At 38.8% G+C, this 26,505-nt stretch overlaps 1 protein-coding gene across 5 annotated transcripts in view; it reads left to right on the forward strand.

Annotated features, from left to right (window-relative positions):
• CKAP5 (cytoskeleton associated protein 5) overlaps positions 1-26,505 on the forward strand; it is a 55,584-nt gene that overhangs the window by 3,110 nt on the left and 25,969 nt on the right. For 4 of the 5 annotated variants that reach the window (XM_058836763.1, XM_058836790.1, XM_058836800.1 and 1 more), the window contains exons 2-17: positions 6,930-7,021; positions 7,544-7,737; positions 8,815-9,021; positions 11,423-11,594; positions 12,524-12,656; positions 12,931-13,034; positions 13,401-13,514; positions 13,721-13,825; positions 16,373-16,462; positions 16,565-16,729; positions 17,516-17,644; positions 18,408-18,590; positions 19,500-19,613; positions 20,857-20,967; positions 22,608-22,700; positions 23,273-23,458. In XM_058836763.1, the coding sequence (XP_058692746.1) occupies positions 6,965-7,021; positions 7,544-7,737; positions 8,815-9,021; positions 11,423-11,594; positions 12,524-12,656; positions 12,931-13,034; positions 13,401-13,514; positions 13,721-13,825; positions 16,373-16,462; positions 16,565-16,729; positions 17,516-17,644; positions 18,408-18,590; positions 19,500-19,613; positions 20,857-20,967; positions 22,608-22,700; positions 23,273-23,458 (2,157 nt within the window). In that variant the 5' untranslated portion in view covers positions 6,930-6,964. Of the gene's footprint in view, positions 1-788; positions 820-6,929; positions 7,022-7,543; positions 7,738-8,814; positions 9,022-11,422; positions 11,595-12,523; positions 12,657-12,930; positions 13,035-13,400; positions 13,515-13,720; positions 13,826-16,372; positions 16,463-16,564; positions 16,730-17,515; positions 17,645-18,407; positions 18,591-19,499; positions 19,614-20,856; positions 20,968-22,607; positions 22,701-23,272; positions 23,459-26,505 lie in introns of those variants that run through there. The other variant, XM_058836772.1, reaches the window with a different exon arrangement.

Consider the following 26,505-nt stretch of genomic DNA (forward strand, 5'->3'; position numbering starts at 1 on the left):
GGCTGGAGAAATACAGCCTTGCATCACATGGCTTGATGCTCTTCTGAGAAGGAAGCAAATGACACCCAGTTTCCACCATACCAGCTTCTTCAGTAGCTACTGTCACTATAGAAAAGGCATCTCAAAATGTCAGACGATGGGCTAGAGAGATTGCTGATGAATCAGCTCCACCAGAGTGCTGTCATTGCACATCTCGCAGCAGCATGAAATGCGGGGATGGTACGGTGCCAGCCTCTTCGTTCGTACCTCCTTCGGAAGGCACTGTTTCTCCTTCCCCACGGCTGGCCTTGTTCCTCCTGTCGGGTTTCAGAACCGCTCCCTCCTTCAGTTCGGGATTGCTGGATGATTGGTGGCCTGGGATAATGTCTGCTGCATGCTCGGGTATGACCGCAGCTCCCTCTGTTAGAGTAGTAATTGTTCTGACGGGTATGGGCGTTCGGGGTATGACTCATGAGGACAGCAGGCCTGGCGGGCCAAGCTGGTCACTGGTCGCCGGCCCGGCGGCGCTTTCCTGGCCGAGAGGCGGCACCGCGGCCGCCGGCAGGGCCGGGCAGCGCCCGCTGCCGCTCGCCCGGCCCCGCGGGGGCTGCTCAGCGGCGGTGGGAAAGGAGCGCGATGTGCCCGGGGCCGCCGCGGGGTCAGCGCGGCGGGGCCGGCCCTGCCCTGCCCTGCCCGCCTTTGTCTGGCCCCGGCGCGGGCCGGCTCCCGCCCAGGTGCGGCCGCGGCGCCCCGAGCCCCGCCCGCGGCGGGGAGGGGCTCCTCCCGGCCCGCCCGCGGTTCCCGCCCGCTGCCGCCGGGAGCCGGCCCGGAGCTGTCAGGGTGAGTGTCCGGCCAGGCCCGGCCGAGGCGCGGGCGGTGCGCGGCGGCGCTGGCAGGGCTCCGCTCGGCCCGGCCCGGCCCGGCACGGCCGTGGGGCGGGGGCGGCGGGCAGAGACAATGCCGGGCGGGCGGGCGGCCTGCTCGCCGTGCCCGGCCGCGGCCTGCGGCCAGACACCCGCGGATCGGGAAACGTCTCCGGGCTATGGGGACGCATCTGGGGCTGCGGGCAGAAGTGGAGGGAGTGCTCTTCTGGAAGGTGCTGGGGATGGCGGGGGCGCTGCTAGTTGAAGAGGGAAGCCGTGCCAGAGGGAGCTTCCCTTGGAGAAGGAGGGAGCTAGTGATGTCTCCGCGGGAGCTTTCCTTCATCAGCGGTTCAGGCCGTCCTTTTAAAGAACATCACATGAACCTTTTCATGCCTGAGCTTTGTAAAACCTCTTGAGGGATGGGGGGCTTTGCAGCTTAAAAGCACAGTCCCATTGACATCTTTCACTCCCTACTGTCCACCCTTAGAATTTTGTCAGTGCATTGCCTGTAAGCTTGCCTGTGTGTTGCCCTTTTTCCCTTTTGCCCTTCTCGGCTTCTGGCTTCACTCCAGGCTTACCCATGCAGTTACAAATTGCTTCTCGTCTTAGCTGTAACAGAAGGTCCGTTTATTTTGCATTGTCTTTCACTTTCAGATGAATGGAAAAGAACGGCCCTGGTTACTTTCAGAGTATTGTGTATTATACATATGTATGTATTAAAATGTATTTTTCCAGAGAAATTAAGTATTTGTATATCTTACCTATAACTTGTCATTTGTGCTATTAAAATTTTCACTGAGGTGAGTTAGGACATACAAGTTAGAGCAGGCAAGAGAGAATTTAATGCTGCTTGTTCTTGAATGCCATTGCATTGCTGCTGAAGCAGTAGCTTCCATTTAGCATACATTTCTCCTTTTTGTTATTCTGAGGTTTTTCCATTTTTTTCATCGAGAGTCTGTGTATCTTGCAACTTATAATTCATCTACCAATTGAAAATGCTAGCCTTTAAAATTCTATAATTTTTTAATTGCCTACTGTCTTGTGATTGCTTCAGCCTTCAACTTTTTTTTTGAGCTACTTTGTATTGTAGGGGAAGGTTTGGCTGGCAAATACAAAAAAAAAAAACACAACTGTGTTGGGCTAAACTTCTAAGAAACTTCATCATTTCAGAGCCAAAGAGCAAATGTGACCCAAAACTGCCATCAAACAAACAAACAAACAGCTAATTCTTTCTGCTGGGAAAACGGTGGCTGCACTGAGATCTGTCTGCCAAGAAGTATAGTTTTATCTGAAATGTGTCATCCAACTATGTACACTCCAAATTTGTGGCCTGCTGTATAGGAATATTTCAAATAGATTTTTTCCTTTAAAAATACCTGTCTTGATTTCTCAGAACTTATTCTTGAATAACGTTTTTGAGAATCTTTCAAATTATGAAAATATTTGATGATATTCTTGTGCAATGGTAATATTCAATAGGTGAAACTGAGTAGGGAGAAGTAGACAATCAGTATCAGTAAGCCACTGGTTTTGTTTAGTATAAAATGGCTTCCTAGCTTGCCATTGTACATCTTCTGTAGAAGATAGTCTGGAAGCTGACACTTCACAATAAAATACAGTGATAGGTGATCAATGTATGCTTCAAAAGAAATCACGTTTTAGAATGTTAATGATGTAAAGACTTTTCCTTAGTAGTACCCCATACTGTAAGCTATGATGTTAATGCAGTTCAGCTCTCCAAATTGTGGCAGGAAAAGCATTTATTTACAAGTTGAGTAGCAGCTGTTACAGAGTAGTGCATGGTGAATCCAAACTTTGATGTTTTGATACTTTCTCACAATCTTTTAATGTGTTGATACATTTATATCCCAAACTTAGGTATATTAATTTGGGAACTCTCACTTTTACGTTTGAAATTCTTGCTTTTATGTTGCCTTGTAAGCGCTTTCTACTCTTGCTGCGTTTTGCGTGATCTCCCTTCAAAAGATCCTGTTCTTTTCTTGATGGTCTTCATTTTCTCGCTGTTCTGTAATATAAACTTGCCCTGCCAAGAACTGTCAGGAAAGATTTGTTATTCATCTCCACTACAGATTTCTCGGGTGGCTTGCTTTTGGAAATGTTGCATTTGACCACTTTTATGACAAATGTCTCACACAAAACTTAATTTGGCAGTTCAGTTGTTTCAGAGGTCTTATTTTCTGGATTTTACCATGAACGTTGTCACTGAAAGACTTAATTCTGTTTGTTCCAAGTTGTGGCAACAAAAAAAATCTAAGTAGGTCAAACACTTCATTGCTGCAAATTCACTAGTAATAACAGAATTTAGCTGTGTTATCGTATAATGAGGCCACTTGCTATTTGGATATTGAAAAGTAATGACTTGAGGTTTACATGTCTTTGCAAAGAAACTTAAGAAAAACCTTTTTCTCAAATGTTAGATACTCCATGATCACACAGAACCCAGTGACTTAATTAAAAAGAGAAACAACAGTCTTTTATTCTGGTAAATGTAAGATGCAGACAGTACAAAATCTTGGCATTAGGACAGACACGAGCAGAGATGAAGCTAGAAAGACTGGATGTTCAAGAAGGAGCTTTCCCTCTGTGACTGTGGAATACTTTCTGAGAAATTATCTGTTCTAAAGGGATTTGTAAATTACTGGGGGGAGTATAATTTTATCACTATTTTTAGATTCCAGATTCAGTGCAACTTAACCCATTTTGTAATTGAAGTATCGATTGTAGATGTTAATGACTAAAAATAGCAGGGGAACTGGGTTGACCAGGCTGAAAATAATAGTTGAAACACTGTTTGATGGTTATTCAGCTTCCTTCCCTATGTCTTATCATATGTGATCCCCCCAAGTACATTGTGATGTGGGAAAGGAAATTCTAGATTCTGTAGTGTATTACTAGTGTATAAGCAAGAGGTTGTACTTCGTGGCAGTGAACTGTTGTGTATGTGTGAGGATAAAAGTAATTGTAAATCAGTATCAGTCTGGTAATGGACAAGCCTTTTTAATAGAGTTGCTATCGACTTTGGGGTTTGAACTGTATTGAGGTTTGTAGTACTTGATTGAGGACTGTCCTATAGTAAGACTTCTTTCCTTAGCAGAACAGATCTCTGGAAAGAAATAAATATTTCTTTTTATTGTTGAAGCAGGAAGTTCATGCTTTTGTCAGTTTTGTAAAAAAACAGAGCACAGATGTCTAGTACAGGTGCCAAAATTTTATCCTGGTGTTTCTGTTGCTGGCAGGTATGTTCATGCTTTCTTCCCCTTTTTGTTTTTGTTCGGAATAACTTTTGTCCTTGTATTGGTTCCTTATATGTTCTTCAACAAAAAAAGTATAAAGAGGCAATAGCTTGAATTAGTTCCAAGTTTCTGATTAAGAATCAGAGCTACCTAATTTTCTATAAAGTTTACTGTGCTTGTTCTTTGCGAAGGTGTGTGGCTTTGGGAAGAGACCACCGCATCTATTTATGTTGTCTGCATCCACACTGAGGAAGTACTCCATTATTTCTGTATTGGTGCATTGAAATGAAGATATTCCTAATCCAAGCTGAGTTTATACTGGCAAAGCTGTCTTTGCTGATGGCATTTGGCTGCAGAACTAATTTGAGGGATGGGGAATTTTACTGCTGGAAACGGTGTTCACTATAGGGCATGCCTGCATCCATTGCTAGGTGGGCTGTTTGGAAGGCTTTTAATGTAAATTCAGTCTCATTTCTTGCTTTTGAACAGAAGTCATCACCTTCATAGAGATAGATATGTTTTACCCCCACTTCTGTATTTGCCATAAGCATCTTGCTTTTGGGTGTGGGGTGCTTTTTGTGTTGTTTCAGTGTGCATGTTTGTTTTTTGGTGGGTTTGGGTTTTTTTGTTTGATAAGTTTTTTTAAAAGGTAAAGTGCATTAAGTTTGAATCAGGAGTCTGTTGGTTTCTATTTTATTTTGAACTCTCAGTAGTCTGAAGGACAGGTAAGAAAGAGAACAAATGAGAGGTTGGGGCAGAGAAAACATAAACGTAAGTTTAAACAGATGAAGCAGATCCCTTGCAAAAGGTTGATGGAGTTTGGATGCAGTAACTCACTTGCCCTTTTGACCTTGTATGTTTGTTTGTGATTGGTATGGCCTTTGAGTTCTGTTCTCATTGTAAATTTTAATTTGGAGTACCCTTTTTGTCAATTCCTGATATGGAGGAATGCCGTGGCTTGAGGGTGGGGGGGTTGTTTTTTAGTGAGTTGAACATGAAAAAAGATAGTGAAACAGAATTATCTGTTCAGTGGCATGGGTTTAGGTAGCCTCACTTCTGAGTACTTTGCTTCTTATATAATGAGCAGATCCTTTCATTCTCAGTGGTTTACAGTTCTTTGGCCCTCCCCAAAAATATTTTTTTTTTCTTTAGAGGCACACTTGATACTACTATGTGATATCAAGAAAAAATAGCGATATTGTTGTGTGTTTTGATGAGAAAGGAAATGAGAAGGACAAACCATAATAACGCTTGGATACACTTGTTTATGTATGTAGTCAATTTGTCTTCTGACATTGACTTGTCTTTTACTGCCGTTGGGCAAATTAATAGTTTATGCAATTATAGTGAGAACAGTATTAACATCCATAGGAACTTCTAAATATTTAAGGTAAGCTTAGTGTAATTTGCTGTGGGGCTGTGTCTGTTGGTTACAGGTAGGAGTTTTGGAGTTCTTTGTGTTTCTTATGTTTTTTCTTTATTAATTATTGAGAGGTTAGGTTGTTACTTCAGTATCTTCTAGCAAAACCAGGAAGGAATAAAAAAGATTGTTTTTACTGAATGCTGTCGCTAGCCTAATTTTGCTGTTGAGTTAGCTGTATGTGTGGCTGACAGAAGGCTTTGAAGAACTTGCCTATATTAATTTATATGAATGAAAATACACCCCTAATTCAAGGGATTAGATTTCTACAGAGAACCTCTGAGTATTAGGTGAAATATTTTGTAGGCTAAAGTATACAACTTTGCTGGCATAGGCTGAATTTCTGTTAGGAGCATTCTGCTAGTGTTGTGTACTTATGCCTGTAGTGATAAATTGTTGTGTATGGCCAGGTTATAGAGTTTTTGGCTTGGTCTGTGAATTCAGACTGGTGTGTTGAAATGTGTTCTTCCCTCTCTGGTTTGATTTTGTGCTTATAAATAACACTGGGAGCCCTTTCTACTGCTGCTGCTATTTTCATTTTGCTGATCTCTCTCCATGAGACATGTTCTCTCATTATTTTCTGAGCAGTCAGGTTAGTTGTACAATAAGTAGGAGATGAGCATTGAGCCTGAGATCTCATCTGTCATACCCTAATAGTCAGTGTTGTTGTTGTTGTTTTATTCTAAAGGAAAGGGAGAAGGGAGAAACCACTAAAACTTGTATGACTAAGGATTTGAGTCCTATTCTTGGCAAGAAATTGATCTCTTGTTGACAGTTGCTGATGCTGGCTACATTAGAATTAGGGCAAAAAAGGGTTTTGTTCTTCTCAGTAGCTTCGTTTCAATTGTGCTGTTTGTAAAGTTGTTAAAATAACTGTGCTTACACTTGTATCAGATTATTTTTTGACACTGATTCATGGAACCTGTTGCTAAAAGCACATCTCAGTAAGCGATGATGGGAACTCATTTTGGTTTACTGCCTTAGCTGTAATGCATTCTTCCTCAAGCTTAGGCGAGGTTATATTCCACCTTTCAGCTTACTAAAAGTTTCACTGATGGAGACTTGTAGTGTCAGAAATACTACTAATTGCACTGCTCTCTAATCTTTAATGACTTCTGGTAACTTTCTAGAGCTAAAAAATAGTAGTCTGCTGTGTAAAGTGTGCATCTAAATATAATTACAACCTTGGATTGTATATTAGCAATGAGATTTGCTACCGAACTGGGGTGTTTTTGAGAGGAGTGTTGAGGGTTGGTTGGTTAGTTTTGGTTTGTTTCTGTGGGGTTTTTTGTTTAGTTTTGAGTTTGGTGGTTTTGGGTTTTTTTGGTTTTTGTTTTTGTATTTTTAGGTATAAGTAAGTATACACTCAATATGCTTTTTTTTTTGTTTTCTTATTTGTCCTTATCTCTACAGAAATTACTGTAGCTGCAGAGAGAGCCTGATTTACAATGGGGGACGACAGTGAGTGGATGAAACTGCCCATTGATCAAAAATGTGAACATAAGGTAGGCAATCTTGAATTTGGCTTGCTGTATATCTCTGCTCATGGTGATTCTGTAGTGCTTCTGTATCTAAATACACTGTAATTGGGTAATCTTGACAGCTGCATGGTGTGAGTACTAACAGATCTGAAAGTGCATCAGCTCTATCCAGCCTAGAGTCTGGATAACCTCTATTAAGCAGATTTTAGTAGTGTTATATGGCGTAAGCTTGTGCGCTGAAAGATCAGTACAGTCATTCATGTGGAGAAGTTAGTCATCTGTAGCTGAAACTATTGCTGGGCTCCCACTTCCTCATTGGTGGTTGCTAGAATTTATGAAGAGCAGGGGGGAAGACTGGCATCTCTCTATCCAGATCATTCTTGGTAGGAGAAAAACAAGTATTTTGACAAGTATTTTGTCCTGTTGCATGTTATTCATATAGACATTGAAGAGAAATCTGCAGGTGCCAGGATGGAAGAGCTTTGTGAGATTGGTGAGTTAAGGTTGTAATAGCACAACATTTAAATGTCCAATTTCTGCTTCCAGCTATGGAAAGCCAGATTAAACGGTTATGAAGAAGCCCTTAAGCTCTTCCAGAAGATAGATGATGAAAAGAGTCCTGAATGGTCCAAGTATCTTGGATTGATAAAGAAGTTTGTGACCGATTCCAATGCAGTGGCTCAGCTGAAAGGACTGGAAGCAGCGCTTGCTTATGTTGAAAATGCTCATGTAGCTGGGAAGTAAGTAGCCTTTTCTTGCTACTCTTAGCCTTAGGACAGTTTTATGTGCCTCTCTGAGAAAGGCTGCAACTGCATGTAAATTGTGCATTGGACACTAACAATTCTGATCTCCCTTGTTAAGAGCAGAACTTGCTTTCTAATCCAGAGATCTTGCCGAATGGCAGGCCTTCCTTGTGGATGGCCTCCATGTGCCACAAATTGCAAGCAGTATTTATCACAAATTGCTTGCAGTATTCTAAAAAACTATTGAAGGCACTAGTAAAAATTTTTGAAATGGCAAAAATAGTAAGTCACTAATGTGGTGGTCTAAGTGCTGTGAACTGGAATCTCTTGTTTGATGGAAACAGTCTTATCAGTACAGAAGGGAGCCTTTTTTTCAGGGGGATATTTGTTTAATTCATACATGAAATAAAATATAGTTATGAGACATTGCATCCAGCATAACCAATATGAATCTTCATACCTGCCAATTTCTTTACTGGATATGTTTTAGTACTTCTTTGTTGTCTAGCCAATGAAATAGGCCATACTTCTGAGGGTGAAATGAAAGCACATAACAGGCCAGGTTAGTGCTTTGGTCCGCTGACTTTGTGACCTGATGAAATGAATAAAGGTCTTACTTAAACAAACCCAAAGCTTTGTTTGAAAATCTAACAACTTTGTACACTCCTTGATCTAAAAATGGTGTCAGTGATTTAGTTTATCTGAAGTTCGGAAGTATATGTGAAGCACTGTGCTGGGGTTATATATTGATACAGTTAACGTATTGCAACATACGTAATTTCTTGGCATGGCATTTGTGAACCTCAACTAGAGAATGTCTGCTATTCACTGGTATACTCTGGTACTAGAATCATATTAACTATGGTCTGTGTTCTTTTATAAAACTAGATGACAAAGTTATCCCTTAAGAAAGTTTATTTCCTTTAAGGTTATCTTAGGATGTAGACCCTTTTATGTGAAGGCTTGTTGGGTTTTAATATGGATTTGCTGCTTGTGTGTTTTTTCCTGTGGATAATGATGTAGAACACTTAATTCACATAAATGTTCCAAAAGTAATACTCTCTCATCTTTCAGGACAACAGGAGAAGTAGCATCTGGAGTTGTAAATAAAGTGTTCAATCAGCCAAAGGCCAGAGCAAAAGAGTTGGGTGAAGATATATGTCTAATGTATATAGAAATTGAGAAAGGAGAGGCAGTACAAGAGGAATTATTAAAGGGTCTGGACAACAAAAACCCCAAAATCATAGTAGCATGTATTGAGACACTGAGGAAAGCACTAAGGTAAGCTTTTAGTTCATAGTGTTTTTTGTGGTTTTCTTTGGTTTTTCCTCACACCAGCAATATGTGGAGCCTAATTTTATTGCTTAAGTCTTCAGTAAGTCCTTGCTATTTTGAGTAGAACACATCTTTCCTGAACTGGTATTTTTTTACAGCAACAGTTGACAACACCATGAGATTAGTTAGATGTGAGGGTTGTCTGTGTTGTGTAAGCCTCATCTGGATCTCTTTCATTCATGGTAACTGTTTCTCAAACTTCCATTTTCCCAGCCTCTGAGAGAAGGGCAATATTAGTGTGTGTTGTTCCAGACTGTGTAGCTTCTCTTCTGAATATCTGTAATAAACTCACTGATGTAAAAACTAAAATGTTGTTTGGGTTTGTTTTTTTAAACCACTGTTTTCCTCACTGATGTGAGCATTTTTAATTGGGTACACAGTGTGTGTTTTTAGAAGAAAGAAAAAAAACAAGCCTATTGCACAGTAAGCTTCTATTGTCCATATAATAATTTCTTTATTGGAGAGCTGCTAGTGCTCCCTGAAAATCAAATCCAGTTTAAGATGATGTAGTAGGCTTCAGTATTAGATTATTTTTTGGTTCTACATCAAGTTTGTTTGCTGCCTTTGAGTGAAAAATACTGGGGCTTTATGAAGTTATTATACTTAGTGTATATATAATTTACTGACCATTAGGGGTTTTTTTAAAGGAAAATTTTGGAATTAATGGACAGAACACTTCTTTCTGAGTAAAGTAGCTCATGTGAAAACTATATAATGTATCTGGAGAGTGCCTTGTTATATATCATTGAGAACTTTCTGAGGCTTACATAGAGATGATCCTTGTTAAACTGATTGTTTCAGGCTTCAGTCATGTCAGTATAAAGATTTGGGCTTAACACATTACCTATGCTTCTTTTAAGTGAAACTACTGTCTTATATTTAAGAATATATTTCAGCTACTTTAAATTGCCTATCTGGTTAAATGTCCTTTTAACAGTGCAGTGTAATTAGAAACCTGCATAACCTTTTGCAATATCTTTCAACTAACAAATTCTGTAAAATGTCACATGTATTTTTTTCCTTACATGCAGAATTTTATTATCTTTGTGATGTTAAAATCAAATACTCTTGTGCAGCCCTCTTGGCTTAAACTCCATCTTCTGATTCTGAGCTCTGTTGCTACTTAAATTTTTCTTATGCTTTGGTAGGCTTTCTGCACAGATAAAAAAAATTATCTGTGTTGTACCTAGGTAGGTAGCTTGAATGCATAACTAGTTTAATATCTGGTACTTTCTGTCTTATGCTAAGGTTTCTGTTATTGCTTATTATATAAATTAGATTATATGAATTAGATACAAATAAGTTTCCACAGGCATTTCTCCCAGTATGCTCTCTTTTTGAGTCATGATGGAAAATTGAATTCTTGGGCAACTCATTTGTTCACATATTTAAATCTTGCTACTTCCAAGACCTCTTTTGAAGTGTTTTATACTTAGTTTTTTTAAAGTTGATGTAGAAATTAAATGATGTGCACTAGAATTTCTAGAAAGTGAGACATGTGGATTTTAGTTCTTGAGCAGCCTTTTTTGCTAGCTTTTTTTATGTGGAACTTGAATTGGAGGGAACCATAAGAAAATGTATGATTGGAAGAAAGCTTAATGCAGAATTAAGAAATGTTTCTGAATTAAAAAAAAAACACTGCTTTTGAGGTGCTTTATATATGATGCCTTAGTAACTACAGCATTTAACTTTGAGTCTGAAAAGCAAGTTCTTGTGTTCTTATTCGTCACTGATTGAAATAAGAAGTTTTGTGTATTAAGTGCAACAGCATGTAGAGTCTTCTGTCAAGGAAGGGTGACTGGCTGGGGAAACTTGTTTTATGTGTTCCTTCAGTGGCACATATTTCAGCACATATGTTTTCTGTGAAGATGACCCAAGCTCACTTTAATTATCTGGTCCAACAAGTGGAAAAGTGACTAATGCTTTTACTGCAGTTTGCTTCCAAGGATAGACAAAGGAGATTCTATTCTGATTTAAAAAAAAAAAAAAGTAGGTCATACAAATTTTGGTCTAAGGACAACTTCTTTCTTCTCTCATCTTTTTTCCCCCCCTCAGCAAGGGAGCTGATTTAAGCACTGGATTGGATTAAATGCTTTGAAGTAATTTGAGAGGCCTGATTTTGTAATTCCAAGCTGGGTGTGGAGGTTAATTTTGATAGGGCATATATTCTTTAAATTTTACAGTAGCATCTCAAAATAATATCTAGCAAAATGGTTTGAGTAACTGACAAAGTCGCTAAATGTGCACTTGGAAGACTTTCATAGACTGTTTTTTTAAAAGTGAGTTGTTATTTGTGGATCACTCCTGTTCATGGGCACTGATGCTATTCTGTGTGTTTAACTTGCAGTGAATTTGGTTCAAAGATAATCTCACTGAAGCCAATCATCAAAGTATTGCCAAAACTTTTTGAATCTCGGGAAAAGGCTGTTCGAGACGAAGCCAAGCTCCTTGCTGTGGAGATCTACCGTTGGATAAGGGATGCTTTGAGACCTCCATTGCAGAACATAAATTCTGTTCAGGTAGGCAGGAAGTATTTCTGTATCCAAACATTCAATGCTTGTCCTCCCTGATTCTGTGATGTTGGGCATTCTTAAAGCCAAAACTGGAATATTTTTTTAGCTCCATTTAACTTTGCCTGAAACGTTGGTCACTCCTAGTCATTTGTAAGGAAATCATAACAATGTTTGATTGCTCTGAACATACATGAAGTTGTGGGGTGAGGCCTCATATTGAAACTGAGGATGGCAATTGGGCAGTAGAATGTAGCAGAATGATTGCCCTTACAAAAGACCCTTGCACTGAGAGTGTTCAAGTCAATAATTTTCTTCTTCAGTTTTCTTTTTTCCTGAAGTTTTTTCCTCTGTGCATCCCTTCATACTTATTCTGATGATGCTCAGGATGTGACTGCTTCCCTTCAGGAAGTGGCCTTGCATTATGATAGATAGATAGAATGTTTCATCATTTTAAAATTTTATAAATTATGCATCCTTTCCTCCTACCCACTTGAGTTAATTATTTTCAGGTGGAAAGCAGTAGCTTGCTTTAAAAGGACATGGTTAAAAAAAAAACCAAACCTGTTTCATCAACTGTAGCTTAGCATGTTTGTTTCATCTTAGTTTTAGTGTGTAATAATAGCATGACTGTAAAGGGAAGCTTCCTTCATACTCAGCCATTTTTATTTTGAAGTGTCTACAGAGGGGCCACACCATTCTGACTGTTTTGCTATTTGTTCTTATGTAATTGCTTTGCAATAACATTCTCTTCTGTGGATATACTTAGTCAAAGACGTCTGAGCAGTGAATGTGAAGTTGCTCCTTTATTGTCAGAAAAAAGATAGTAGTGAAAGGTAGTGCTATCTTGGCTTTGAAATGGAAAATTGTAATGGCTTGCTTGTCTTGGAGTATGTCCATAATGTCTCTGATGCAATGATTCTTTTCCCTTTTGGCAGCTAAAAGAACTGGAAGAAGAATGGATCAAAGTGTCATCAGCTGCTCCTAAGCAGACCAGGTTCCTGCGTTCCCAACAGGAGCTGAAAGCAAAATTTGAGCAGCAGCAGGGACTTGGAGGAGATGCAGATGGAGGTAAGCTATTTAATCTCTATTGGCAAGTATACTGTATACAGTGTGTGAAGGGATGCATTAAATTGTAAAGGAGCTTCTAATCAAGATGGTGCAAAACGTGGCACTACACAAGAAGAAAATGTGTCTGAGGCAGAAACTATATTAGAGAGTATCTGTTTTTTGAAATAGCAAAATCACAACTGCTGATAGCACTTTGTAAACAATGAGCCTTAGGTGGTGCTCTGGTCAAGATTTTGTGTCACTATGCTTATATATTTCTTTCTCCTGGTTGCAGGAGATGATGACGAGGAAGAAGTGGTACCACAAGTAGATGCATATGAGTTGCTTGAAGCTGTAGAAATTCTCTCCAAGCTTCCCAAAGACTTCTATGAGAAAATAGTAAGCCAAAACTCTAATACTACCTGTTAATTCTTTGTCTGGTTGATGAGTCTTAAGACTTATAGGCAATTCTGCAGTATATGCTTTAGTGCTGCATTGATAATAACAAACTAGTGTTAATAACATAAGTTTTTAAAGTTGGATTTAGCAGCAAGAAAGCTGTAATTTTAAAGGGCCTGAGGTATGTCTTGGGAAAGGACTGTATTTCATATTTCATTGCAATTACTGATGTTAATCTGTAGGGAGAGCCTGGTTTTCTCAGGATGGAATAAAGGTTTTTAACATTTCTCTAGAAGTGTTCTTCTTTTGTATGCTTCTTTAGAAGTGTTTGTATTTATAAATAAATGTAAATTATTTGCTCTGCAGGAAGCAAAAAAGTGGCAAGAAAGGAAAGAAGCTTTAGAGGCTGTTGAACTGCTTGTGAAAAATCCCAAGCTGGAATCAGGAGACTATGCAGACTTGGTGAAAGCTCTCAAAAAGGTAGTAAATAAAACTCAGAGTGCACATATAATTTAATATTTTTTTTTGTAATTTATTGGTATGATAGTTTCAAAGTTATAGTTAATATAATAATCATGAGTAGAAAATAACTAGCTGGAACAGTTGTGGAAATAACCCAATCTGTGGTACACTGATTATTGTAAGAAATTCTTCCATGTCTCTGAAACTTGGATTTTTCTCTTCAGGTTGTTGGAAAGGATACAAATGTTATGTTAGTTGCTTTGGCTGCCAAATGCCTTGCTGGACTAGCTACAGGCCTCCGAAAGAAATTTGGACAGTATGCAGGGCATGTAAGTAAGAGTATGTGCTTTTTTCCTAATTTTATTCATGCTGGACACCTTTTTTCCCTTTCCCCTGTCAAGCCTTCATATTTATCAAAGGTATTCTTTGTACAATTAGGAGTGCTTAAAAAGAGTAAGCATTGAAATACTTGCCTAGATATTTGTAGCTTAAGTTCGAAAGAACCTTCTTCATTCATATTTAGCAACACGAAGCTTTCGGTTGCAATGTAAGTCTTCTCTACTAAGAGAATTGAATTGTTCTGCCATTAAATGAACTTCATTTTCATTACCTCATCCTAGAGATACCCAGACAGGAATGCATTTGTAGGCCACCGTGAAAAAACAGCTTCTAAATTGGAGTTCTACTTAGCACCTCCATGGTGTATGTTTTATGTTGGTTTGCTGTTTTGAATGTTGGGGGATGGTAGGTGGTGGGTGTTCTGTTTCCTTGTTGCCGGGTTTTGTGGGGGTTTTTGTCTGCTTTAAATAGTAAAAGGTTCTGAGATTTTTGGTACCAAAATGTTCTGGTGCTCCAGTTCAGTGCTGTTTGTTCTCTCCTTTGCTGATCATCTCTTATCAATAGCTAATATCAGGGAATACAGGGAAGCTTAACCAGTATGTGGAAACAAAGAGAGCTTTTAATAAGTTTCAGTTCTCACTCATTTCTCAAGCCTGTGTCGCTGTGTTCTTTAAGCTGCTCAATCAAATTATCTGTGTGATAAGCAAGAGTAATGGGCTTAGAGAACTGATGTGCCTGGCTGCCAGTAGTGTTGTCTCTGAATTGGGAAGTTGCTGAGTGTCACTGCTTCAGAAACATTCAAGTCTCCTGAACTCTGAACAATGGTTTGGACTTTTCATTCTGAAAGCTGTCTGTAGTTATAAAAATCATTCTTACATCTGTTTCATAGTTGATTTCTGAAGGTTAACCCTTATAGCTGCAGAGTTAGTGTTGAAAAAGCCAGGCTTCTAAAATAAGGGTGTAGCTCTGTGGTTGACAAGCAAATGGCATTGAGAAGATGACTTTTTCAATACTGTAATGGCAGCTCTGAATTGTATAATCTCAGTACTCATTTTACCAGTTCACTTGATTGTTTGCTGGATTTATTTACTTGTGAGGAAGATGTAGACTTCTCCTGAGAGTGGGCATTGAAGTGTTAAAAAACAGAATTGTTGCTAGAATTGTATGATCATAAACTCTATTACTTACATATAGGACTGAAATGCTAGTCTGCAATCTGTGTTTCTAGGAAGAGTAGCGAAATCATGCACAGAATCGTACTCTTCACTATATAATTGAGTATATGTGTGCCAGCCTCACCTCTGACTGCATTTGTACCCCTGGACTAATTTTTCTTCTTTCCCTCTCACATGGGCTACGGCTTCTGATTTCCATGTTAAAAAAAAAAAAACAAAAATGCTCATTTTACCTGTCAGCATTTTCTAAAACAGAGGCTTAATGATTTAAAATATCTCTTCCTTATGACTTTGTTCTCTGTAGGGTGTAAGGATGTCTAGCACCTGCAATAGCATGAATGATGGTCTTTGTGGTGTCATCTGTATTATCTGGAGGTTTTTTGAGTGCTGAAGTCTGTGAACTGGGAATTTGGAGGTTGCAGCCCAAAAAAGGATGCCACCTGAGGCTAGGTCACAGTGCATCACAAGGGGTTGAGATCCCATAGCTTCTGAGTAGAAAGCAAATCTATTTTCTGTTATGCAAGAGTGTGTAACTTCTATAAAGCATCTGACTGCTTCCAAACTATGAAGTGTTATGTTTATGAAAATCTTGAAAATAGCTTGCTTTCCACAGTTAAGATCTATGTGTTTCTGGCTCAGTGACAGAAGTCATTACTGCTACAGACCCCATACTAAAATGTACCTATTCATATTACTGGCACATGAGTTTCTGCAGCGGAGTTATTTTTACTTTATTTCCCCCTTGAATATTTTATTTACTTGTTTTTATTTACAGCAGTGGCTGTCTGAGCCCTAGACTAGGTAGAAATTGCTGTCGAATTCTAGTATGGCATAATTTGCTGTCAAACGTGCTTTTTCAGGGTTATAGATCTGAAAAATATTGCTGCAGAGAGGATTCCAGTTGCTTTAGAACTATGATCTTGTCAGCTGTGGATCAGATGAGGACTTCTTAATGATCCATGTTTAGTGCTGTCAGAAAGCTGGGAAAGAGGGGACAGGTTAAATGCCTTCTTGATTTCTTAGAATATAAGAGCATGGCACCCTTTTGGTTATGAAATCATTAATTTCCATTCTATTGCTCTGTATTCCAGCATAATTCCATAATCTGTAATTATGTGAACTTGTAGGTCTACCTTTTGTTACAAAATCGTTTAAAAATCTTTATTTGTTAATAGAGTGACTAGAATGAGTTTAATATTGGAGAACGGCTAAAATAAACTACTTCAGACTGCTGTTGTGTACTTCTGGAGGGGGACAGTGGAGATGTTTGAATTACTGGCTTCTCTGCCCGGGTGCGGACTATCAGGCTTTCCAGTTATATTAGTGAAGAGGGGGTTGACATCTTTGTTCCTTTTTCCATAGGTTGTTCCAACAATCCTGGAGAAATTCAAGGAGAAGAAGCCCCAGGTAGTGCAAGCACTGCAGGAGGCCATTGATGCAATCTTTCTTACAGTAAGTAAGCGTGAAAATTTCCCCATTGTCTGAGAATTGTTCTCTAATTTTGCTTTACTTTTCTCTTTACTGAAATAATGACTTTTTTATTCAATACTATAGACCACACTGCAGAACATAAGTGAAGATATTTTGGCAGTCATGGACAATAAAAACCCAACAATTAAGCAACAAACATCCCTTTTCATTGCAAGAAGCTTCCGACACTGCACACCTTCTACTCTGCCAAAAAGCCTATTAAAACCTTTCTGTGCTGCACTTCTCAAGGTAAAGCAGAAGGAGTTGATACTTCTCTGGCACTGACTTGAACACTGTTGTTATGAAACCTTGGATTGTTTGGGGAGAAAGACCCGAACGTAGTGCAGAGACCAGAGAGTTCTTGTGTGCTGTGTAGCCCTCAGAGTCAGTTTTGGCTGACATCAAACTTGAAGGTGATTGTCAGTCAGGGGAACAATTTAGTTTCCTTTATCTTAGCTCTTTTGTAGCTGTACTCACTAAGTTTGTAAAAGGTTGAGACTGTGATTTACAACTGTTATCCGAGACACTGCCACTTGCTTCTTGCACACATCTCTAGCAAGTTTTTATTGGAATGCTGTTGTTTACTGTGAATAAAAGAGCAACCATCATTGATTCATACATGGCAGTGATGTTAGAGCATTTATCAGTGTAAATGATAATTATGTGTACTTTTTTCTTACTGCAAATAGCCCTTTCCTTGGTATAGGCAACATCCCTGGCTTAAAAAATGGAGATGTGAACAAGATTGCAGGACTTAAAACTCTTTATGAACTTTCATGATGTTTAAAGCATGAATATTCAACCTCTTGTTGTGGAAAAAAAAAACAATGATGAGAAAATGGCTGTATCTGAGAAAAAGTAGACTTGGTCAGTACATAGAAAAACAGAAGTGAAAAACAGCCTCTTTTCTTTCTGCACTGAAATGTCAAGGATTACTCTGTAATAGATTTAGATTTTAAATAAGGGGAGGGGATTTATATAAGATGTTTAGATATGAGCCACAAGTCACATGACATAAGTTGTGTCTCTCTGCAGCATATCAATGATTCTGCTCCTGAAGTAAGAGATGCTGGATTTGAAGCATTAGGCACTGCCTTGAAAGTTGCTGGAGAGAAAGCTGTGAATCCATTTTTAGCAGATGTAGACAAACTAAAGCTTGATCGGGTGAGTATTGTTATAAATGTTGTAAAAAAGGCTTAATTTATCCATTTAAGATGTATCTTAGGCTAGAGAAGATGAAAGAAGATGCTTTAGCCTAGTTAATTTCAGTGTGGATTTTTGAAGATGTATTTTTTACTTAAATGTTACTGATGTTGCAGGGAATCTGAAAATCTCTTCCTTCTTACATAAAGTATCTGGCTGTATTATCTATGAAGTGGGTTGTGAGATTTAGTTGTGGTTTTGGTTGGTGATATTTGGAGTTTTGTTTGTTTTTTAATACTTTGGTTGTGACCTAAAAGTTTCTTTTAGACAACATAGGGTCAAATTTTTTTATTACTAGATAGGATTTGGTATTAAAGACATACTTCCCAACAACAAAGTTGTTATGCTTTTGCATAAGCTGACACATGTATTGATTTAATGAGGATTTTATAATTTAAGGTGCTCAGATTAAGTCTTAGAGCATCTGTGAGTGTCAGTAGGATGTCAGTGTTTTTATTGTATATAAATGCAATTCATTTTGAACTAGGAGAATTATTTTGACAATACAGTGATGGCTGATGCCACTGACTGGTTAACCTTACTATTTAAGGAACACCAGATAACAAAATTTTGTAAAGTAAACAACTTAAACTCCTCACATTTTTTTTCACAGTAGTCAAATTTGAGCCACTGCTGGTAAAGGGACACTGCATCCAATTGTGGTAGCTAACTAGCTTCTTTCCACCCCCACCTTCTTTGTTTTTTTCCCCCCTCTGCATGGCAGATTAAAGAGTGTGCTGAAAAGGTAGAATTGGTTTATGGTAAAAAACCAGGAGGACCAGCTGAGAAAAAAGAAGGCAAGCCTATTACTGGAAAGACTGCTGCTCTTCCAGGGCCTGCAGGAGATAAAGAAACAAAAGATGCGGCAACCAGACCAGGACCACTGAAAAAAACATCTGCAGTGAAGGTAAGAGATTGTCTGACAGTTGTCTGTGACTGTATCAAATAGTTACTTAGCGCAGATCAAAGGTGGTCTGTTGAACTTCTGCCTCCACTGAGCTATCACTGTCCTTTTGCCAGGAGCAGGTGAGCCTAACAGCAAAAGGAAATCTGTGACTTCTGGGAATGTAATGAAATCTTGGGTTTTAATTATACAAACTGTCTTGTCACTTATGTCTTAATACCAGATTTTGATTTTGAAATAGTGATAAAAGACTGGAGGCATTCAGAGAAGCCTCAGATGTTGTAATATTGATGTACTGTGATATAGTAATACTTGGCTGAAGTCAACACTTTTTGTAACTAGCAAGGTTACTAATTAAGTATTGGGTATTTTTTCAGCATTGTTTTTAGTTAGTTGCTTTGTATATTTTGAAGAAATTTGAACTATTAGCCTCTATTTCTTTAATATTATTCTTTGGATTTTAAATATTGACTGCAGTAGACAGTCTTTGTAATATGCTACTTAGTTCTTCAGGTGGGATACCTGGAAGTGTACAGAAGAATGGATAAAATTTTTGGAAATCTATTGGTACTCAGATAACCTGAGAAAAGAGACACCAGTCACAAGTTTATTATCTAACAAGTATCCACAAGAAAACATAAAGATTAAGTCATTATTTCCTGAACTTTGACAAATACATCATTCTTACCTTTTTTATCTTTCATGGTCCTGTTATTTTTTGTAAAACCTACCTTTTGCAGTCTGAAAGCAATATATTAATTAAATAAGCTCTAGCTTATCTCTTCCTGCAGTTGTTATGCTATCAGAGATGCATATTTTTTTTGCATTAGAATGTAGTATAGGAAAACCAGCATTCTTTTGATGTCTGATCTAGAGACATATTTGATCTTGGCTAACTTGTCAATTTTCTAGGCTGGGGTCCCACCGAAGAAAGGGAAACCAGCTACATCTGCAGGCACAGGAGGTACTGGAACTAAAGGCAAGAAGGGTCCTGAGACCAAAGAAATCTTTGAATCGGAGCTCTCTGTGAGTATACTGCTGTTCTCTAAAATGTAAGGCCCTCTATAACCAAAGGATTGCAGCTTTGGTTAATCAATTCTTCAGGTACTACAAAGTTTTTCAAGGAGGTTGGTTGTTCTAGTTAGGAGAAAGGAAAGCTGTATGTATAAATTTAGAACTGGTGAAATGGGTCTTTAGTAAATACACCTGTTCTTCAGGCTGTTTTTGGACCAGGCCATATAAGACAGTAAGCAATAAATCATGTTTATACCCTTATAACAGGGTATATTTTTGTCCCTGAAGTAGGAAGAGATGAAAAAAATAGTGATACTTCATATGTAATTTAGGACACATGATTTGCTGAGGGAGTCTGGTATTAAAAGCCTGATTGAAATCTGAAATTAAGTAATAAATTAATTTTAAAATAAATATAATAATTGGATTAATTAAATTATTGATAATTTAATTAATATATAATTAAATAATTTAATTAATTAATAAAAATCTGTTCCGTTCCTACGAAGTTACATTTCAAAAAAATTCCTGAATTCTGCATGTTAGCTGAGCATCTACTACTTTCTTGGTAGAGAACCAGGTAAACTCAGGTATCTGTTGGTCAAACAGTAATGAAAACCTATTAAAGCTTTTCTAGATATATCTGCAAGTTTTTTGGGCTGTCCATCCAAATCATCGTTATATTTGAAGTATTGCTTAGGGTGAATAATTTCTATTGTGCATCCAGTTTATATTGCTAGTTATACAGTAGAAAATGAGAATACAGTTCCTGGAGGTGATGCAGACACCAGTGAAACAAATGAAGTTTTTCTCACTAAATAACTTTTATTTTCGATTTTTCTAAAATGGAGACAGAAGATAGGTCTCCTGCCTGTCCTCATTAGCTTCTGATTAATTGTTGTCAGTGTTTATTCAGACTTGATCCAAAAGTACCTTGCAAATTTTAGGTTACCGCTGCTTGATTCTTCAAGCAGATACTTGGTATTCAAGATTAGTTTTTACTATGTGCACAGTTTCTCATGCTTTCCAGAGATTGCTTTTCTGTTGCAGTGCAATTTCAGCAGCTTTCTAAGCTCATAAGACCCCTAAACTACAATCCATACTAAAATCTTCCAATCTGCAGCAAAACCCTTTTCCTATTTTGTAAATGCACCACAGTACAAGGGTCAGTCCAGTACATTACCTGTCTTTAAGGTTTCTGCCTTCCTCTGAAGGGATACAGTGAAGTGTTAACCTTGATCTGATCTGTCTGCAGATAGAAGTATGTGAAGAGAAAGCTGCTGCTGTCCTTCCAGCTTCTTGTATCCAGCAGTTGGACAGTGGTAACTGGAAAGAGCGGCTTGCCTGCATGGAGGAGTTTCAGAAGGTATGTTTGAACAGTTGATAAGAGGCGGTAGGGAAAGAGGAAACAGGTAATAATTTCTTAACTCTTTAGGCCTGGTAAGTTTCCTGGAATACTTACTTGTAGTAGTTGTATGTCAGTACTTCAGATCAGATGGATTAAACAGTACTTGAAAAAGCCAAATGGCTTATGTGGTTCAAATTCCATAACAATAGTGGAGTATTTTACCTTAATGTAGGTAGTTGTGCTTTTGTCAAAAATACTTGTGTTTTGATTGAGGATACTTAGACATCTTTTTAAAACTCCAAGTAATTGTAAAGCTTGGTCTCAAAGATAACTAGACTTAAACCAAAGTTTTTGCAACAACTAGGCCAAATCTATTGCAAATAAGTTCCTGCTGTTTGTGTGTTAGGCAGCAATTGATTATAACCAATTATTTGCCAGTTGAAATCTTTGTTTAGAGACTTACACAGTACTAGAAGTCTTCACAGCTAGTGGAAAGTCCTTCATGTAGTCACAAAGAAAAAAAAAATTCAAATGTCCCTCAGATGGTATTTATTAGAAGACCTTGGAGAGTTCACACTCAAAAAAGCTTCAACTGTAGATGTACAAGTAGCTCATACCATTACACCAGTAGTCATGACTGAGCTTTTAATATTTTAATGGGAAAAGTGACTAACTTGAGTTACAGCATGGTGACTGGCTGCATTGAAATGCTGCTGCAGAAGCCTGCTTTATTAAAACGTTGCCATTTCAGTTGAATGAATAAGCTTAACAACAGCTAAACCCCAGTAATTTAGACCATATTCAGCCTAATCTCTGCTGTGTAGTCTACGTTCCAATATGAAAGCTGCATAATATGCTTCAGTTTAGGAAGGATGTTGAGACACTTGAGTGCCTCCAGAGGAGGGCAACGTGGCTGGAACACAAACCCTGTGAGGAATGGCTGAGGGAGCTGGGGTTGTTTAGCCTGGAGAAAAGGAGACTCAGAGGTGACCTTATCACTCTCTACAGCTCCCTGAAAGGTGGTTGTAGTCAGGTGGGGGTTGGTCTCTTTCTCCAGGCAGCAGCTGATAGAACAACAGGACACAGGCTCAAGCTGTGCCAAGGGAAATATAGGTTGGATATTAGGAAAAAGTTTTTCACACAAAGAGTGATAAAATACTGGAATGGCCTGCCTGGGGAGGTGGTGGAGTCGCCATCCATGGATGTGTTTAAAAATAGACTGGATGTGGCACTAGATCCCATAGTTTAGTTGAGGTGTTAGGGCATGGGTTGGACTCGATCTTGAAGGTCTCTTCCAACCTAGTCATTCTGTGAATTCATCTTAAAAACAAAAGCAGCTTTTTGAGGGACAGGTGAGTTGTTTGGGGGATTTTGTTTGTTTGTTTTTAATTAAGTAGTAAATTTCTATGGTTGGAATGGCCAATAATGATTGTTAAGGACATTTGTTAAAGAACATTAAAGGAGTAATGTGAATGCTGTAGGTTAAATGTTGGTTCAGTATCTCAGACTCCTTGTAAAAGTGGCTCTTCAGGTAAATTATTATGCTGAGAATTTTTGCAATTTAATTCAGTATTAAGAAAATACTTTGAGGACAGTTGAGAATTTCTGAGTTTTGTATAGTTTTTGACCCACTGGCTAACCTAATGTTTATTCTTTAGGCTGTTGAGCTTATGGAAAGAAGTGAAATGCCTTGCCAAGCCCTTGTAAGAATGCTGGCCAAGAAACCTGGTTGGAAGGAAACAAATTTTCAGGTAATACATTATCCTTTTGTATCTAAATAGTCCATTTTTGTTAATGTAGTTTCCAGCTAAAAGTCTGTAAGTGCGTATGTCACTGTGGCCACAGTTCTGTCTGTAATCAATGAGAATATATACTCTAAAACTGGATTTTATTTCTGTTGAGAGTTGAGACTTTAGATGTCATCTAAGGTATCTAAAGATTATCTTTAGATGTATATGTATACATGTGCATATATATGTATAAGCATGTGTGTATATGTAAGTTCTAAAAGTAGATAATTCCAGCCCAGTATTGTTGGTTGTGTGTATATATATAATAGTATGTATTTGTGTGTGTACAGTTTTTGTGTATAATCACATAAAACACCTATATATGTATGTGTACAAAATATCTGTGTGCATAAATACTTTTACATATTCAAATGTGTGTGTGTATATATAAATACAAATTTTGTGCATATGTTAGTATTTACCCACAAAGCCATATAATTCTTATATGTATCTATATATATAGAGAATGAGAAAAATTAGTCTAAAGTACACAAAGACATGAGTTAACTTCCTTCCTATTTTGGATATTTCAGGTGATGCAGATGAAACTACATATAGTTGCATTGATTGCACAGAAAGGAAATTTCTCCAAAACTTCAGCACAGGTTGTGCTGGATGGTCTTGTAGACAAGGTTGGTGATGTGAAATGTGGAACTAATGCAAAAGAGGCCATGACAGCAATAGCAGAAGCATGTCAGTTGCCATGGACTGCTGAACAGGTGAGTGAGTAGCAAAGGAATTCATTCAGTAAGTAAAATCAAAAATAATATATAGGGTGTTCTTTCAGTCTGGGGACTAAATCCCAAATCTTTGATTTTTTTCTGTTGCATGAAAGTGATTTGTTTGCTCTCAAGATGCTTCCTGAAGCAGAAGTTAAATATATATTCTTCTAAAATTGAAAATAGAATCCTAGGAATAGTTTGAGTTGGAATGGACCCTAAAAATCATCCAGGTCCTCCTCTCACAGCGTAGGTAGGAATACCTTCTACTGGACCAGGTTGCTCAAAGCCCCTCCAACCTGGCCTTGAGAATTTCCAGGGATGGGGCAGCCTCTTTCAGTTCAGACACATTACTCTTTGTCCAACCACTGTATGCCCATTTCAAAAGTTTTCTTGGAGGCTTCCTTCAAGTACTGGAGGGCCACAAGAAGATCACCCTGGAGCCTTATCCAGGATGAAAAATGCCAATTATGTCAGTCTTTCCTCATTGGAGAGGTGCTCCATCCTTTTAATCATGGTGGCCCTGCTCTGTACTCATTCCAACAGATCTAAGTCATTCCTGTGCTGAATGCCCCAGAACTGGATGCAGCACTGCTGGTAGGGTCTGCTGGTAGAGCAGAGCAGAAAGGCAGAATCTCCTCCCTTCACCCTGCTGGCCACACTGTTTTTGGTGCAGCCCAGGACACAATTGGCTTTCTGGGCTGTTAGTGTACGTTGCTGGGTCATGTCCAGCCTCCTTGGAGGGGCTGGATGCACTCTCTTGCACACACTGTCTCTCCATTCATACCCCAGCCTGTGTTGATACTGGAATTGCCCTGACCCAGATGCAACACCTTGGCTTGTTGAACTTCTTAAGGTTTCCATGGGCTCACTTCTCAAACTTGTCGAGGTCCCTCTGGATGGTATCCTGTCCTTCAGGTGTTAACTCCACCACTCAGCTTCTTTCATCTCAAACTTGCCCTCAGGAAGCACTCAATCCTTTTGTCTGGCAGTTATGACATTAAATGGCACTGGTCCTAATATGGATCTCTGAGAGGTGCTGCCTGCCATTGATGTCCATCAGGACTCTGAGCCATTGACCACTACCCTCTGGATGTGATCATTCCACCAATTCCTTATCTACTGAGCTGGGGTGACTCTACCTTTTAAGATAGCTTCGGGAGCTGGGGGGAAGTTGAAGCTGCGAGAGGCTGATGGGAGTTTTTTTTCTCTTGACCAATTACTAGCCATTTCTGAGAACTGACAGTAATTCTGACCATTGAAAAGTGAGATCAATTTGTGAATACCTACCTTAAGACTCAAGACTGGGAATTTCTCTCCCTCTTTGGTTTCTGGCTTCTGAGGAGGTAACAGGGCTCTGTCTTGGCCTCCTCCCCCCGCCTCCAGGCCGGACAAGGCCGCAGAGGGCGAAGGGGGTGGAGAAACAGAACCAGCCGGCCTGACTTTGCAGTTTCTGATGCTGAGCTGGAACCTGACACCATGAACATCTGCAGCTTTTCCAATACTTTAACTCTTTTACTACCTGGATGAGACTTACAGATTACTGCTTTTTCCCAGAGAGAGGGAAAGAGAGAGAGAGAGAGAGGGATAATCAGCATGAAGAAGACATCATAAAACCATCAAAGACAGTGAAGAAAAGAATTAAGTTTTAGATGGGGAAGAGGGAATAAGGAGATGCTTTAATAAGCTGAAATATTTTTCTGTTAAAGCTATTGAGATGGACAATAGTGTTCTGAAAAAAAAACCACCTCCTTTAATTCATGACAGAGTATATTGGGAGGAATGGAGTGTTCAAAGTGTAGATTTTGAGCAAAAGGTGGAGTAGTTGTGATACAGTGAGGTGCTGGAACAGCGGGGGAGAAGTAATAGTTGAAGATGTGGGGCCGTTGTAGAGGCAAAGAGAAAACTTCTGTTTCCAGGGAAGCCCACAGAAACAGATGAAGAGAACTTTTGCCTTTGAATAACTCATCCTTAAAAATCACATCATCCCTAGACTCATTTGACCCATAACACACCTCAAAGTGATGTGAAATGGGAGGAGAGAATTGATGGCAGATTCTTCTGGGCAGCTGGCATCAGAGAAATAGAAAGCTATAACAGAAATAGTTTTCTTGTGAGAAACTCCATAGATTAGCAGAAGAAGACTTCTGTTTCTCTACAAAGACTGATGAAAAGACTATAGCAAGAATTGAGATTGTTGTAAACGCCAAAGTTTTTTTGTCTCTATGTTGTCATGTGAACAAGGGAATAGTTGAGTAGTGGGGGGAAAAAGGGGTTTTCTGGAAGTTTTATTCTGGTTTTCTCATTCTTGTGGTTTTGTTAATAAACTTACTTTGTTCCTTTTAAGTTTTAAGCCTGTTTTGCTCTTGTTCTAATCCATATCTCACAGCAAGAAATAAGTAAGTTTTCTAGTGATTTTTTTAGTTGCTGTTTAAAACCACAACATTTATTTGGTGCATTGGCCGGGAAATGAAATTAGCAGATCAAAACCACTGTATCTATGAAGTTCACAGACCAGATGTGAAATCCACATCTCTCCAATTCAGAGAGAAGAATGTTGTGTGGGACCTTGTCAAAAGCCTGTCAGAAGTCCAGATACATGGTATCTATAGCTGCACTGATGTAATTGCTCTATCATAAAAGGCCATGAGTTTGGTCAGGGAGGACTTGCCCTTGGTAAGAAGCCATGCTGGCTGTCTCAGTCACCTCCCTGTCCTCCACATGATTCAGCACAGCTTCTAGGAGGATCTCTTTCATGATCTTCCAAAGCACAGTAATAATATGAATAATTATCTAATTAATGATAATGAATAATTATCTAATGCTTCTTTCTTTATACTGCCAAAGCAGGTACAAGTCCATAATAAAGGTGTCTCTGGCTGCCTTTTAAGTACTTCAGGAACTTCTGGTTCACTTCATTTCCAGTTGTATCCTGCTACATGACACAGTTGCTTTTTCCTCTTCTGTTACCCCAGCTGTTTCTGTTCACTTGCCCTATGTTTTTTGCAGGTGTCTTCACTTTTTTATTACAGTGCTTTGTCACCTGG

This window comes from Poecile atricapillus, chromosome 1 (assembly GCF_030490865.1).
Source record: "Poecile atricapillus isolate bPoeAtr1 chromosome 1, bPoeAtr1.hap1, whole genome shotgun sequence".
NCBI classification, from domain to species: domain Eukaryota; kingdom Metazoa; phylum Chordata; class Aves; order Passeriformes; family Paridae; genus Poecile; species Poecile atricapillus.